This window comes from Rhinoderma darwinii, chromosome 10, assembly GCF_050947455.1.
Source record: "Rhinoderma darwinii isolate aRhiDar2 chromosome 10, aRhiDar2.hap1, whole genome shotgun sequence".
NCBI lineage: Eukaryota > Metazoa > Chordata > Amphibia > Anura > Rhinodermatidae > Rhinoderma > Rhinoderma darwinii.
Window position 1 is genome coordinate 5,042,376 of NC_134696.1, and position 13,494 is coordinate 5,055,869.

General features: G+C 46.5%; 1 protein-coding gene across 2 annotated transcripts in view; it reads right to left on the reverse strand.

The window, feature by feature from the left end:
* ROBO4 (roundabout guidance receptor 4) overlaps nucleotides 1-13,494 on the reverse strand; it is a 74,260-nt gene that overhangs the window by 19,921 nt on the left and 40,845 nt on the right. For both annotated transcript variants that reach the window (XM_075839208.1, XM_075839209.1), the window contains exons 13-18: nucleotides 12,999-13,138; nucleotides 11,765-12,100; nucleotides 10,025-10,126; nucleotides 8,676-8,835; nucleotides 5,669-5,866; nucleotides 3,048-3,448 (exon numbers count right to left, since the gene is read on the reverse strand). In XM_075839208.1, coding sequence (XP_075695323.1) covers nucleotides 3,048-3,448; nucleotides 5,669-5,866; nucleotides 8,676-8,835; nucleotides 10,025-10,126; nucleotides 11,765-12,100; nucleotides 12,999-13,138 — 1,337 coding nt within the window. The remainder of the gene's footprint in view (nucleotides 1-3,047; nucleotides 3,449-5,668; nucleotides 5,867-8,675; nucleotides 8,836-10,024; nucleotides 10,127-11,764; nucleotides 12,101-12,998; nucleotides 13,139-13,494) is intronic.

Sequence of the window (13,494 nt, forward strand, 5' to 3'; positions counted from 1 at the left end):
CTCGTGGCTGGGTACTGATACTAATCTTCCGTGACCTTGGCCGTCATTGAATCGCACTTCGCTTTGTGTCGCGTGACAGACAGATGTTCCAGAAAAGCCGCTTAAAATAATCAGATTTTATCTGATAATTCAGGATTTCGCTCGCAACATAAGTAAGTTGTTTGTAAAAATGTGAAATTAACTCTCCAGCTGCCAGAAAACGCCTGTAAATCCAAGTGACTAACGGCCGCTGGAGTTTATAGAGGATTTGTCCAGGCGAATAAGGATTTACAGCTCTGCGGCCGGACACCGGGGCTTCGCTTTATGGCCGCCATCAATAGCGATATGTAGATTGTCAGCTCTGCTCCATTAAGCCTATGTGTAGGGCCATTGATTGGCGCGCGGCTCCGGAGAAGCCGCCATTAAACTTAATTTCCTGGTAAAGCAGGTGTCGTTCTGACGGATTTGTCATCGTGTTATTTGCGCCTTTTCAATAAAACAAAACTTGCAATTAACAACTGGTAATAAATTAGTCCTGGGAATATAATACATCATCTCAGCATCGGTCACATAATTAATGGCTCGTGCCGCACAATACGAGGAGCGAACGACCCAGTCACGTCCCAATGAGAGAAATACATGTTTACACCGGCGTGGGGGTCATTCACCATGCAAGAAATTACGGCTCTTGCTCTACAAAACGCCATCAGTAATATAACCTGAGATCTAAAGGTGAGGTTGTCCAGAGAAACCGGTGAAAACCGCAAAGTAATATCCAAATATTAAGCCCCGTTCACACGTGTCGGATTTGATGTGGATTTCGGTGCAGAATCAGCATAAAATCTGACAAAAATCTGCATCCCGCACAATCCTGTTCACACGCAGCAGAAATGTTCCGCGGTTCAGAAATAAATCTCAGAGAATAAGTAGCGGAAAAGCGGGTGAATTTCAGACACGACACATTAAACTGCACATCCGCGGCAAAAATCTGAGATCAGCCTTGGCGTTCTGCCGCGGATCGGGCGGTGTTGGATTTGCCTATTGCAAAACTGAACCGTGTGAACACGATCAAACTGTTCATCCTGAGCCTCCTGGTTCACGGACATTATACTGGAAACTACTGTCCAGACCGATACTGAGGGTATGTTCACACGGAGTGTTTTCAGGTGTATTTCGGGGCGGTTACGTGGACAGTTGGATGACAACCCAATGGGGCGTTGCAATGGCCGCCATCAGTGGTTGTCAATATCCGTGTAGGATTCCAAGGTAGTGGCTGAATATAATATTCACACCGAGACTATTTAAAGGGGAAATGTCCTTTAAATGGCCGCCCCATCCCACCTATGATGTCCGTTTCCCTACTTGTCCCGGATATTTTTCTACAACATTGTCCCTTTGTGATAATATCAGGCGACAGATCTCACAATAACGTGTCGCTATATTGTCTGCTGGTTACACACCCCCAGTGAAGGTCGCCTGCGGCGCGGTGTTCCCCAATATTAGCTCTGCCTGATGCCGCTCTCCGGAAATCACGCAGCCAGGAATAATAATGATTATCGGGGAATATTGTGAGGCGATGGGGATGAACGCGTCCGTGTAAATACTCCATAAGGGAACAGATGGCGGCAGGATCTCATTCCGTGACCTTACTTAACCCCGTCAGGAGAATACGTGTCTGGAATGGGCTTTCCCGGGGTGTTCATCCATCCTCCACCTAAGGGACCGCGCACAGGTCACCTCCCATGAAAGCGTCAACCCCCCCCCACCCCATTTCAACAGAGGGTTAATGAAGGAAATTCATATCTTTCTGCAGAGACTATGGAGTCATTCCCTCCGCAGGGTCCCCCAATGGAGGGAAAACAGGATTTGTGCCCAATCGCCGCGACAAGATTTATCCCCAAAAAAATAAATCCCATTCTCGCTAATAATTAATAGGGTTTAATGAGTCCGGGGGGGGGGGGGTAGTCCAGGACCTCTCACTAGTTGGATTGTTGAAACCTCTGAGCTGTCAATTATCAGCTGATATATTATCCGCAGGACGGTTGCTATGGAGACCGGTGTCTACGGATCACTAATAGGAGCAATTTGTCAGTAATGTCGGATAATAATAGGTAATTAATAGAAAGGTAAAGCCGCTGTATCCGCATTATGGGCGCACAGGGCCTGCGGTACAGACAACGACAGCCGGCGCAGAATAGAGTATCACATACTATACACAAATTAAGGGGACGTGAAAAAAACGGATTCCTTATTTCCTATGGACACGAATGCTAAAGATTCACACAGCGCGGAAATGCTGCAAATTATTCCTGCGGCGGATCCTCACCGGAAAAATCTGCGCGGAAAAAAATCCAAGTGGATGAGATTCTAATAACGTTTTGGCCACTTTTGAATTCGCATCAAGTCAATTTCTATAGCGGATTGTGCTCGGACGTGTCGCGGATTTCCCCCATTTACTTCAATGGCCTCACAATATTCCCCCAATATTATCAGAATCCCTCTCTTCATGAATTGGGGCAATCCGATAACTAAGCAGGGCGGCTGCGGGGAAATCGATCTCCCCTCCATTGCCCAGGAACTGTCCGAAGAAATAATAGGAAGATCCTTTAATGGACGTGAAATATGTGAAGACTTTTTGTTGAGTTATTAGAGCTTGAAGTTACAGGTAAGAAGACAGACTGTACTAATGTCCACATGACAACACTTCCTGTCTGTACTTGTTCAGCCTTATCATAGGGACATTCTGTAGATTCAAATCATCTTTAAATCAATGCCCACACATCCACAGACAAATTGGCTTCTAGTCAAGTACAATGTGGATGTGGAATTGGTTTCATACAAAGTCATAATAAAAAACCTGAGCAAGTCCAGAGCACGGACAGGAAGTGTTGTCATGAGGACTTAGCGGAAGTGCAGTTTCTGCCATGATTCTTGCCTGCGTTATTACTGGATTGCTCCTGCCGATGACATATTTTCTATAGCAGGAGTATTTTATGGAATTGCCATACATAAAATTGCCCGATTATAGAAGAGAAGGTTCAACATACAGTAACCCTCTGACAACTCACCGGTGGAGATCCGGTCCACTCCTTCAGACTGGGTTATTCCAAGGCAGAAGCTATCCACTGCTACAGCCAGGGCTTTGGCAAAGTTGGCGTCCATAAGGAAGGAGCCGTCTGAAGAGCTGACCATGCTGCAGCGGGCGCTGGTGTAGTTATCCTCCGATACGGACCCCCAACCATTGACCAGCGACCCAGCCATGGAGCTCTCGTAGTCACTGATGCTGGAGGTCGGCGTCTCACAATACTTCCTATAGGACTTTAACGAGCTGAGTTCTCCAAGGTCCAGATCGTCGTCTTCATCGGCCGCGTCGCCTTCTGCCAGTTCTGACGGGGTACAGATGTAGCCGTATGTGTTGGAGGAAGTGGAGAACGGCCGTGGGAGGGTGGAGTCGCTCTCGGAAGGATGTCTACGGGATACAGAAATATCACAGTAATGTTATATCACCGCCACAGTACCACTAGCAACAAATACACAACTAGTCAGTCCTCATACAGTCCAGTAACCAATCACGCTCCGTCTCATTGGGATCTGAAACAAGTCCGTGCAGCATGGAGAGGCAGTCTCTTCTACAGCAGACAGAACGTCATGTGACCACTTCTATATCTACATTTATATCACCCAGACAGCGAGACACGGGGGTTTCTAGTCAACCGAAGCCACCAGAACTGGGACGGGACAAGCTCGCCAGGGTGGTCACCCGATCAGGTATCTATAGTGGGGTCCAGTCCAGTCAATATATCTGCTACTTCCCTCCACAGGGGGCGCCGTCACATCGTGCAGGTCTGTTCCTATGTGACAGGTGCCGGTCCCTCATCAGAACACTATAGGGACGCACCCATTATAGCCGGTCAATGACTTAGATTGAAGCTCCTGGGGCCCACTGTGAAATCTGTACCAGGGCCCCTCACCTGCCGTGTGCCATTTACAATACCGGTGTCTTCTTGTATGATAGAGACGCCAATGGACCCCTCAGGTATCAGGACCCGGGTGCGACTGCTTCCTCTGCACCCCTATAGATAATTTCCTGCCCTATAGAATTATCAGACAAAGCTGCTGGCGGGTTGTATATGTGTTTTTAGTATCCTTTAACCCCCCTGCTAAATGGTGCCCGGCACAGGAAGAGTTAATCTCTGCACGCGATGACACTGTCACGATGATTCTACTCTATTACTGCTCGTACTCGCCGGCATCAATCAATATCCTCCTTCTAATTAATCTTTCCCTCACACAGAGATAAGCGGCGGCGACGGCTGACAGGACGCCTGATAAAACCGAAACGGAACTCGGAAACGTGATCAGAAACGTTATTCCATTAACCCTTTGCTGGCTGACGTTGCAGTAAATCTGAGAAAGCGCAGAGAAAAGTCGCCTGCTGTGAGGCTGTAATAAAGGAATCTACAAAAGGGACAGCGACTCCTGCCATTGTGAGTGACTCCCATCATTTACCACTCTGCTGCTACTCTTTAACTATTTCCTACTCTGTGTCAGTCTTTACTGTAGTTCTGGCATTTTATTCATGGACCAGGTAGAGGCGCTGTGATCTGGCCAATCAAAGGGGGGTCCCCAAATCTACCCATACCGGAGGGCCAGAACCACTGACTCTACTAATAGAGGGGAGTCCAGAATCTACCAGTAGATGGGGGCAAACATCTCAATACAGGGGTCCAGGTCACCGTAGTATAACAGATGTAGACACTACCGATCATATTGCGGATAACGGTTTTACAGCACATAGGACTTAGATTGCATAAACTGATAGATTACATTATAATTTGGCAAGCGATGGCGGGATGAGCCGTTCCGTAATGTGCCGAGTCTGCAATCCAGTAATCGTTCTGTGATCAATACATTTCCAGTAAATTCTGCAGTGAGACATTAGTCCAGGCATCGATTGACTATAGAAAGTCACCTAAAGCAGCGGACGGAGGGTAAAGTGCCGAGCCAGCGCAGCGGCGGCTAATTCCGAGGAGTAATCATTTCTGCAATGACCTGCGAGGCCTCGGCCATAATGTGCGGCGTGATGAATTAACTCTTGGCAGCGCAGGGAAGACATTTCTCTTGCTCCGTGATCTATGAGCCTCGGTTTATGGCGCTGCAAAGAATCGTTGTCTTCTAGGGGACAAAATCTCAGCCCAGCGTGAAACTTAACGGACGGTCGGACAAAAACTATGACTGATGGCTTTCAGGGCATGCTGGGAGTAGAAGTCACTATAGGATCACTGACAGGACACAGAGATGATGATGATGATGGGGGAGAGTCTGGGGTTGCCATGGTAGCAGCAACAGACTAAACTCTTCTGTGTATGGACTTCCTGTCATGTGACCTCCATTCATTCCAACGTGTTATTATGAGTGGAGATCACATGACAGGAAGTCCGAGCCAAGAAGTTTGTTGATGCTACCATGGCAACCCCAGAGCAAGCACAATGACTGCAGCAATGAGGCGATAAGGACCGCAGTCACAATTTGAACGTGTGTGTATTGTGTGAACCCCACCTTAACAAAATTTTGCGCAATGAAGGTGGCGTGAATACCGCACAAAGCAGCCAAGTGTGGGTGTGCCGTAACGATGTTTTTCTCTTAAAGAAACAGTTCTAAAGTAGAGAAGTCCATGTCCTGGACTCACCTGGTGCGCACTTTTTGTGCATGGAACTCCAGGTAATCCGCCACGTCCTCTGGAGTGAGCACGGTATCATCATTCACGGACAGCGAGACCGATGAGATGTGTCTGAAGAGCAGCGAGTCTGGCGGAGGTTTCTTCTTACTGAACAGGGTCGGTTTGTGACCATTGTCCTGTTGTAGATCAGCTGCCATTGCGGGGATCCTGATAAAACAAAATAAATACTCCAGAGCTGTACTCACTATTCTGCTGGTGGAGTCACTGTGTACATACATTACATTACTTATCCTGTACTGATCCGGAGTTACATCCTGTATTATACCCCAGAGCTGCACTCACTATTCTGCTGGTGGAGTCACTGTGTACATACATTACATTACTTATCCTGTACTGATCCTGAGTTACATCTTGTATTATACTCCAGAGCTGCACTCACTATTCTTCTGGTGGAGTCACTGTGCACATACATTACATTACTTATCCTGTACTGATCCGGAGTTACATCCTGTATTATACTCCAGAGCTGCACTCACTATTCTGCTGGTGGAGTCACTGTGTACATACATTACTTATCATGTACTGTTCCTCTGTTACATCCTGTATTATACTATAGAGCTGCACTCACTATTCTGCTGGTGGAGTCACTGTGTACATACATTGCTTATCCTGTACTGATCCTGAGTTATATCCTGTATTATACTCCAGAGCTGCACTCACTATTCTGCTGGTGGAGTCACTGTGTACATACATTACATTACTTATCCTGTACGGATTCTAAGTTACATCCTGTATTATACTCTAGAGCTGCACTCCCTATTCTGCTGGTGGAGTCACTGTGTACATACATTACTTATCATGTACTGTTCCTCTGTTACATCCTGTATTATACTATAGAGCTGCACTCACTATTCTGCTGGTGGAGTCACTGTGTACATACATTGCTTATCCTGTACTGATCCTGAGTTATATCCTGTATTATACTCCAGAGCTGCACTCACTATTCTGCTGGTGGAGTCACTGTGTACATACATTACATTACTTATCCTGTACTGATCCTGAGTTACATCCTGTATTATACTCTAGAGCTGCACTCCCTATTCTGCTGGTGGAGTCACTGTGTACATACATTACATTACTTATCCTGTACTGATCCTGAGTTACATCCTGTATTATACTCTAGAGCTGCACTCCCTATTCTGCTGGTGGAGTCACTGTGTACATACATTACATTACTTATCCTGTACTGATCCTGAGTTACATCCTGTATTATACTCCAGAGCTGCACTCACTATTCTGCTGGTGGAGTCACTGTGTACATACATTACATTACTTATCCTGTACTGATCCTGAGTTACATCCTGTATTATACTCCAGAGCTGCACTCACTATTCTGCTGGTGGAGTCACTGTGTACATACATTACATTACTTATCCTGTACTGATCCTGAGTTACATCCTGTATTATACTCCAGAGCTGCACTCACTATTCTGCTGGTGGGGTCACTGTGTACATACATTACATTACTTATCCTGTACTGATCCTGAGTTACATCCTGTATTATACTCCAGAGCTGCACTCACTATTCTGCTGGTGGAGTCACTGTGTACATACATTACATTACTTATCCTGTACTGATCCTGAGTTACATCCTGTATTATACTCCAGAGCTGCACTCACTATTCTGCTGGTGGGGTCACTGTGTACATACATTACATTACTTATCCTGTACTGATCCTGAGTTATATCCTGTATTATACTCCAGAGCTGCACTCACTATTCTGCTGGTGGAGTCACTGTGTACATACATTACATTACTTATCCTGCACTGATCCTGAGTTACATCCTGTATTATACTCCAGAGCTGCACTCACTATTCTGCTGGTGGAGTCACTGTGTACATACATTACATTACTTATCCTGTACTGATCCTGAGTTACATCCTGTATTATACTCCAGAGCTGCACTCACTATTCTGCTGGTGGAGTCTCTGTGTACATACATTACATTACTTATCCTGTACTGATCCTGAGTTATATCCAGTATTATACTCCAGAGCTGCACTCACTATTCTGCTGGTGGAGTCACATATTAACATCCAGCCACTGCATTATCTTTCATGTGAATGAGCACACCAGACAAACACAACACATGTGCCCTGTAAACCTGGCACTGCCCAGCACATGTAATATATTATACATAGACAGCTGACTGTCTCCCATAAGCTGCATGTACATCTGCTAAAATACTCTGTGCAGCTGGGAACTTTTCAATGTCCCTTTGTGTTCTCATGAAAGAATGCAACAGATGCATAACATTTAATATACAGATCAATTGTCTGGTAAAGGAAATAAATTAAATTGACCTTGATGGGGAGAGGTGAGCGACTTTCTACATTACGAGTGGCGGCTTACTGACAATAAAAGCCTCAGAGCTATAGCTACCTGCAGGACAATCACCACCATCATTCCTGTGATAAGTACTCGTTCAAGAGCTCTGCCTGCTGTCAGTGAATGAAAACATTTTACTTATATTCTGAGGCCGAAATCCAGTACAGACTTAACACTTCTCATGGCTGAATGTTTGCTACAATTGTATCTAGTCTCAAAAATTATCAGAGGGTGACTCTACCATTGCCAATTAGATAGATAGATATGAGATAGATAGATAGATAGAAGCCGGGGAGACAGGCACAAGACCTTGAGACCTGATCGATCCCTTGAGACCTGATCGATCCCTTGAGACCTGATCGATCCCTTGAGACCTGATCGATCCCTTGAGACCTGATCGAGCCCTTGGTTAACAGTCCCCAGATATGTTGCAGATTTTACCGTCTCGTGTTGGATTTAGATGATAAAATAAGATGACTAGATGCTGCCCCCTGGTGGCTGAACGGTAAAGTGCCCCAATTCTAGGCAAATGCGTTCAGCACCAGGGCTCAAAGTTCTCAACAATGGACTACATGACTGCAGGGTCTACAGGTCTCCACAGCTTGGAGAAGATAATGGCGTCTTACGGTTTGTCCTGTCGGCCCCTGCTGGGTTCTTCCTCTGGTGGAGGGACAGGAGGTGGTGGGAGAGCATTGCTGTAGGGCAGGAGGTCCATCACTTTGAGGGACGTGGTGTAGTGGAGAATCTTGGGGGAACTGAACGTCTTCATCACTTTAGCATATTCTCCTAAGGAGTGAAGTTCACAAACATGAAATTGAGATGTCAGATGTAACGGCTCCATACATCTCTACAGCCGTGGACACATCAATTACTACAATGGAACTTATCCAAGACCCCAAAAGGGTGAAAATGTCACTGTAAAGGGGCCAATGGACAACCGGTTATGATATGTGAAGGTCACCGATGGGCATCCCCGGATTATAGCTGGAGCAGAGACCCCCACATACCGCAGCTCTCACCCTGCAGGATCCAGAGCCACTAAATGACTCCCTGGCCTGGAGGGTTCACTGGTCCGGACTACCGACCCCCATGCGAGTAGGTGACCTGTCCACTGAAAAGAAGGTTCCCAAAAGGGAATAACCCCTTAAAATAATAAGTGATTCTAACCATTTGGTGTCTCGGTCCTTACTCGGCTTTTCTGGTTCTTTATGAATAAAGTTTTTATCTGCTTGCTGTGAGTGAATGGAGACACCCATCCTGACCTAATATTTCTTACGGCTGAGGATTTGCAACATTATCATCCAGTGTAGACAATCCTATGTGAGGTAAACACGTCTACACATAAATCACACGTCCATTTTATCACAACATGCAACTTTCTAATATACTTAGTGTTTTGAATTCCTCATCATTATCAAGATCTCTGCTTGTTGTCAGTAAGTGGAAACGTTCTGCCTGACGTTCAATGACTGAAAACCTGTAAAGAACGAATACTTTTCACATCTGAGGGTTTGCTACAATGCATTAAGATTAGCCAATGTGCTGCACAAATCTCTCTCCTGTTCTGATAGTTTGTTGCAATGTATCAGTGCGGGTAAAATGTATCTGTCTGGAGTCCAGGTTGTTTGTCTCACAGATAATTGTCTAAACTGGATACAATTGTACCTTATCCGTGAGAAATTAGTTCAGGACAATGAGGTAGACAATACATTTTTGCGTTCACTGACAACAAGCACAGATCTTGAAAATGGCGATAAATTAAACACACAGTTTATTAGAATGTTGCCAAACTTTACTTCTACAATGATTAATTTTTACTTAGATAAAAGCAGAAACCCCCTTTTATTCACCCCTGAACTTGATTTGGGTGATATATCTATGTATATTCCAGTACTGAGGATCTCTGGATATATCTATCAGGCATTGCTGCAGGTTTGTGACCATGTATCAGTGACACCTTTCTGGGCGTTCTTACCTTTTCTTTCTGGGTTACCATCTACGTTCTTCACACTGGGAAAACTGCCGCTCTCTGCCTGGAAATAGGGGGACAAAGGGGCGCTATTCACATGATGCAGCTCTGTGGGTACAAAATAAAAGACTGGGTCATTATCTCAATAAAAATGATCAATCTGACAGGAGAAATCAGAGGAAGGCGGATCTGGCAGGCAACTTAATACAATGGAATTTGGGCTAAGGGGTTAATGGGATTGTTCAGCTGAGCAGAGGTAGAGTGTGAGCTCTGAAGATCAAAACAGTAGCTCCACCTCCCCTCTCCGCAGTGCAGTATAGTACCTCCACCTCCCCTCTCCGCAGTGCAGTATAGTACCTCCAACTCCCCTCTCCGCAGTGCAGTATAGTACCTCCCCTCTCCGCAGTGCAGTATAGTACCTCCAACTCCCCTCTCCGCAGTATAGTACCTCCACCTCCCCTCTCCGCAGTGCAGTATAGTACCTCCACCTCCCTGCAGTGCAGTATAGTACCTCCACCTCCCCTCTCTGCAATGCAGTATAGTACCTCCACCTCCACCTCCCTGCAGTGCAGTATAGTACCTCCACCTCTCCTCTCTGCATTATAGTACCTCCACCTCCCCTCCGCAGTGCAGTATAGTACCTTCACCTCCCCTTTCCGCAGTGCAGTATAGTACCTCCAACTCCCCTCTCCGCAGTGCAGTATAGTACCTCCACCTCCCCTCTCCGCAGTGCAGTATAGTACCTCCACCTCCCCTCTCTGCAGTGCAGTATAGTACCTCCACCTCCCTGCAGTGCAGTATAGTACCTCCACCTCTCCTCTCTGCATTATAGTACCTCCACCTCCCCTCTCTGCAGTGCAGTATAGTACCTCCACCTCCCCTCTCCGCAGTGCAGTATAGTACCTCCACCTCCCCTCTCTGCAGTGCAGTATAGTACCTCCACCTCCCCTCTCTGCAGTGCAGTATAGTACCTCCACCTCCCCTCTCTACAGTGCAGTATAGTACCTCCACCTCCTCTCTGCAGTGCAGTATAGTACCTCCACCTCCCCTCTCTGAAGTGCAGTATAGTACCTCCACCTCCCCTCTCTACAGTGCAGTATAGTACCTCCACCTCCCCTCTCCGCACTGCAGTATAGTACCTCCACCTCCCCTCTCTGCAGTGCAGTATAGTACCTCCACCTCCCCTCTCTGAAGTGCAGTATAGTACCTCCACCTCCCCTCTCTACAGTGCAGTATAGTACCTCCACCTCCCCTCTCCACACTGCAGTATAGTACCTCCACCTCCCCTCTCCACAGTGCAGTATAGTACCTCCACCTCCCCTCTCTGCAGTGCAGTATAGTACCTCCACCTCCCCTCTCCGCACTGCAGTATAGTACCTCCACCTCCCCTCTCTGCAGTGAAGTATAGTACCTCCACCTCCCCTCTCTGCAGTGCAGTATAGTACCTCCACCTCCCCTGTCTGCAGTGCAGTATAGTACCTCCACCTCTCCGCAGTGCAGTATAGTACCTCCACCTCCCCTCTCTGCAGTGCAGTATAGTATATCCACCTCCCCTCTCCGTAGTGCAGTATAGTATCTCCACCTCCCCTCTCCGTAGTGCAGTATAGTACCTCCACCTCCCCTCTCTGCAGTGCAGTATAGTATAGTATATCCACCTCCCCTCTCTGCAGTGCAGTATAATACCTCCACCTCCCCTCTCCATAGTGCAGTATAGTACCTCCACCTTCAATATATTTTCCCGATTACCTCTTTTGAGATTATAGCTCCAGGGCTCTTTTAGGACCACATGTGGTGGTACAGGGACCACAGGTTTTCCAAATATCTTATTCCTTGCGCCTCCATGTGTGAGGTTGTTAGCACTGCCATGACAGTGTGGGAACAGGCTGTGATCGTACAGTCCTAGAGGTATCCCAGACTTAGAACTAATCCCCATCCCGGGGGGTCTGACAGGTGAGGAGCACTGGAATGTTGTCAAGTCCTTTCCAGGGAGATCCACATATAGCGCTCCGTACATGCCGCTATCCGGAACCAGCGGGATTATCTGACTGCGACTGCCTTCACTTTTACGCTCAAATGACATGGCTGCAGAGGAAGGATGTAAAAATTATAAACAGAAATACAGGACCCCCAAGTGTCAGCGTGTCATTATCCTGCACCCCAAGTGTCCACATGTCATTATTCTGCACCCTAAGTGTCCACATGTCATTATCCTGTCCCCCAAGTGTCCACGTGTCATTATCCTGTCCCCCAGTGTCAGTGTGTAATGTATTTAATGCAGTGTATTTGACTATCAGTAACAGTATTACATACCCCCACATACATAATTAATAATTTCACTGCCCCTGGTGGTTGCACATGAGTACTGCAGCTCTAGTCTTCACCATTATACTGATAAATAGCGCATGCAGTGTGAATGAAGAACAGTCCGGGTGACACGAACACAATATTACTCCTCTGCAGCCTCCACCACTCGCCCGTCAGTATTAGTAATTCACATCCTGAGTTTAATGAAATGCACTAAATTATCAGCTACAATTTTCTGGAAAAAATCCAACGTCCAGATCCGAACGAGGAAAATCTGCGCAACTCAATTCAAGTTTTTGCTGTGTTGGCACTAACAAGACTCTGCAATGAGAAGATCCCGAGCTGGAAAACACGGGCGACACAGCTCACACCCTGGGGTCTGGACGGCTGACGATCAAATGATCCGATATCGTTATATCAGGTCTGGGATACATACGAGATATATATATATGAAAATCCCCAAGTCCTTAAGTTGTCCTCAATGTGTTCACAATTATTTCAGACACTTATTAGTTATATTTTAATGGGAAAACTGTGACAATTAATACGTCCTCCAGTGCGGCCTCTACAGGCATGATCACCCAGCTTTCCCAAAACCCTGAAAAGCAAATCTGCCTAGTAATGCAACTTCCACCATTCAAGTGGTTACCATGTTACTGGGAAATGCTGCACATACTGGATTTATGGAAGTCGGCCGCGTCCTTGTTCTCCATCCACAGTAACTGGCTGTTCATACTGGTCGTGCTGCTGTAGTTTCTGGAACATGAGGCGGATTTCCAGGTGTTTGAGAGCCAAGGAGAGTCACTTGTGTCCATCCTGTGTGAAAGATTATTATATAAATATGGGGTACACAGCAGCCCCTGCGCCCCTACAATGTTTGAAAGTCTGCAGCCTTCAGAGCTGAAATCTCCCAGCATTCCCTGCTTGTTCAATGTCTGCACACAGCTCACTCTGGTGATTTGCATTTTCTGAAGTGTCCTCTTTACACCAATGTAACTGCCCCCTGCACTATAGGCGCTCCTCTAAAGGAGTGTCTGTCCACAAGCGTGTTGTAATGTAATACAGGCTGTAACTCAGGATCAGTACAGGATAAGTAATGTAATGTATGTGCACAGTGACTCCACCAGCAGAATAGTGAGTACAGCTCTGGAGTATAAAACAGGATGCAACTC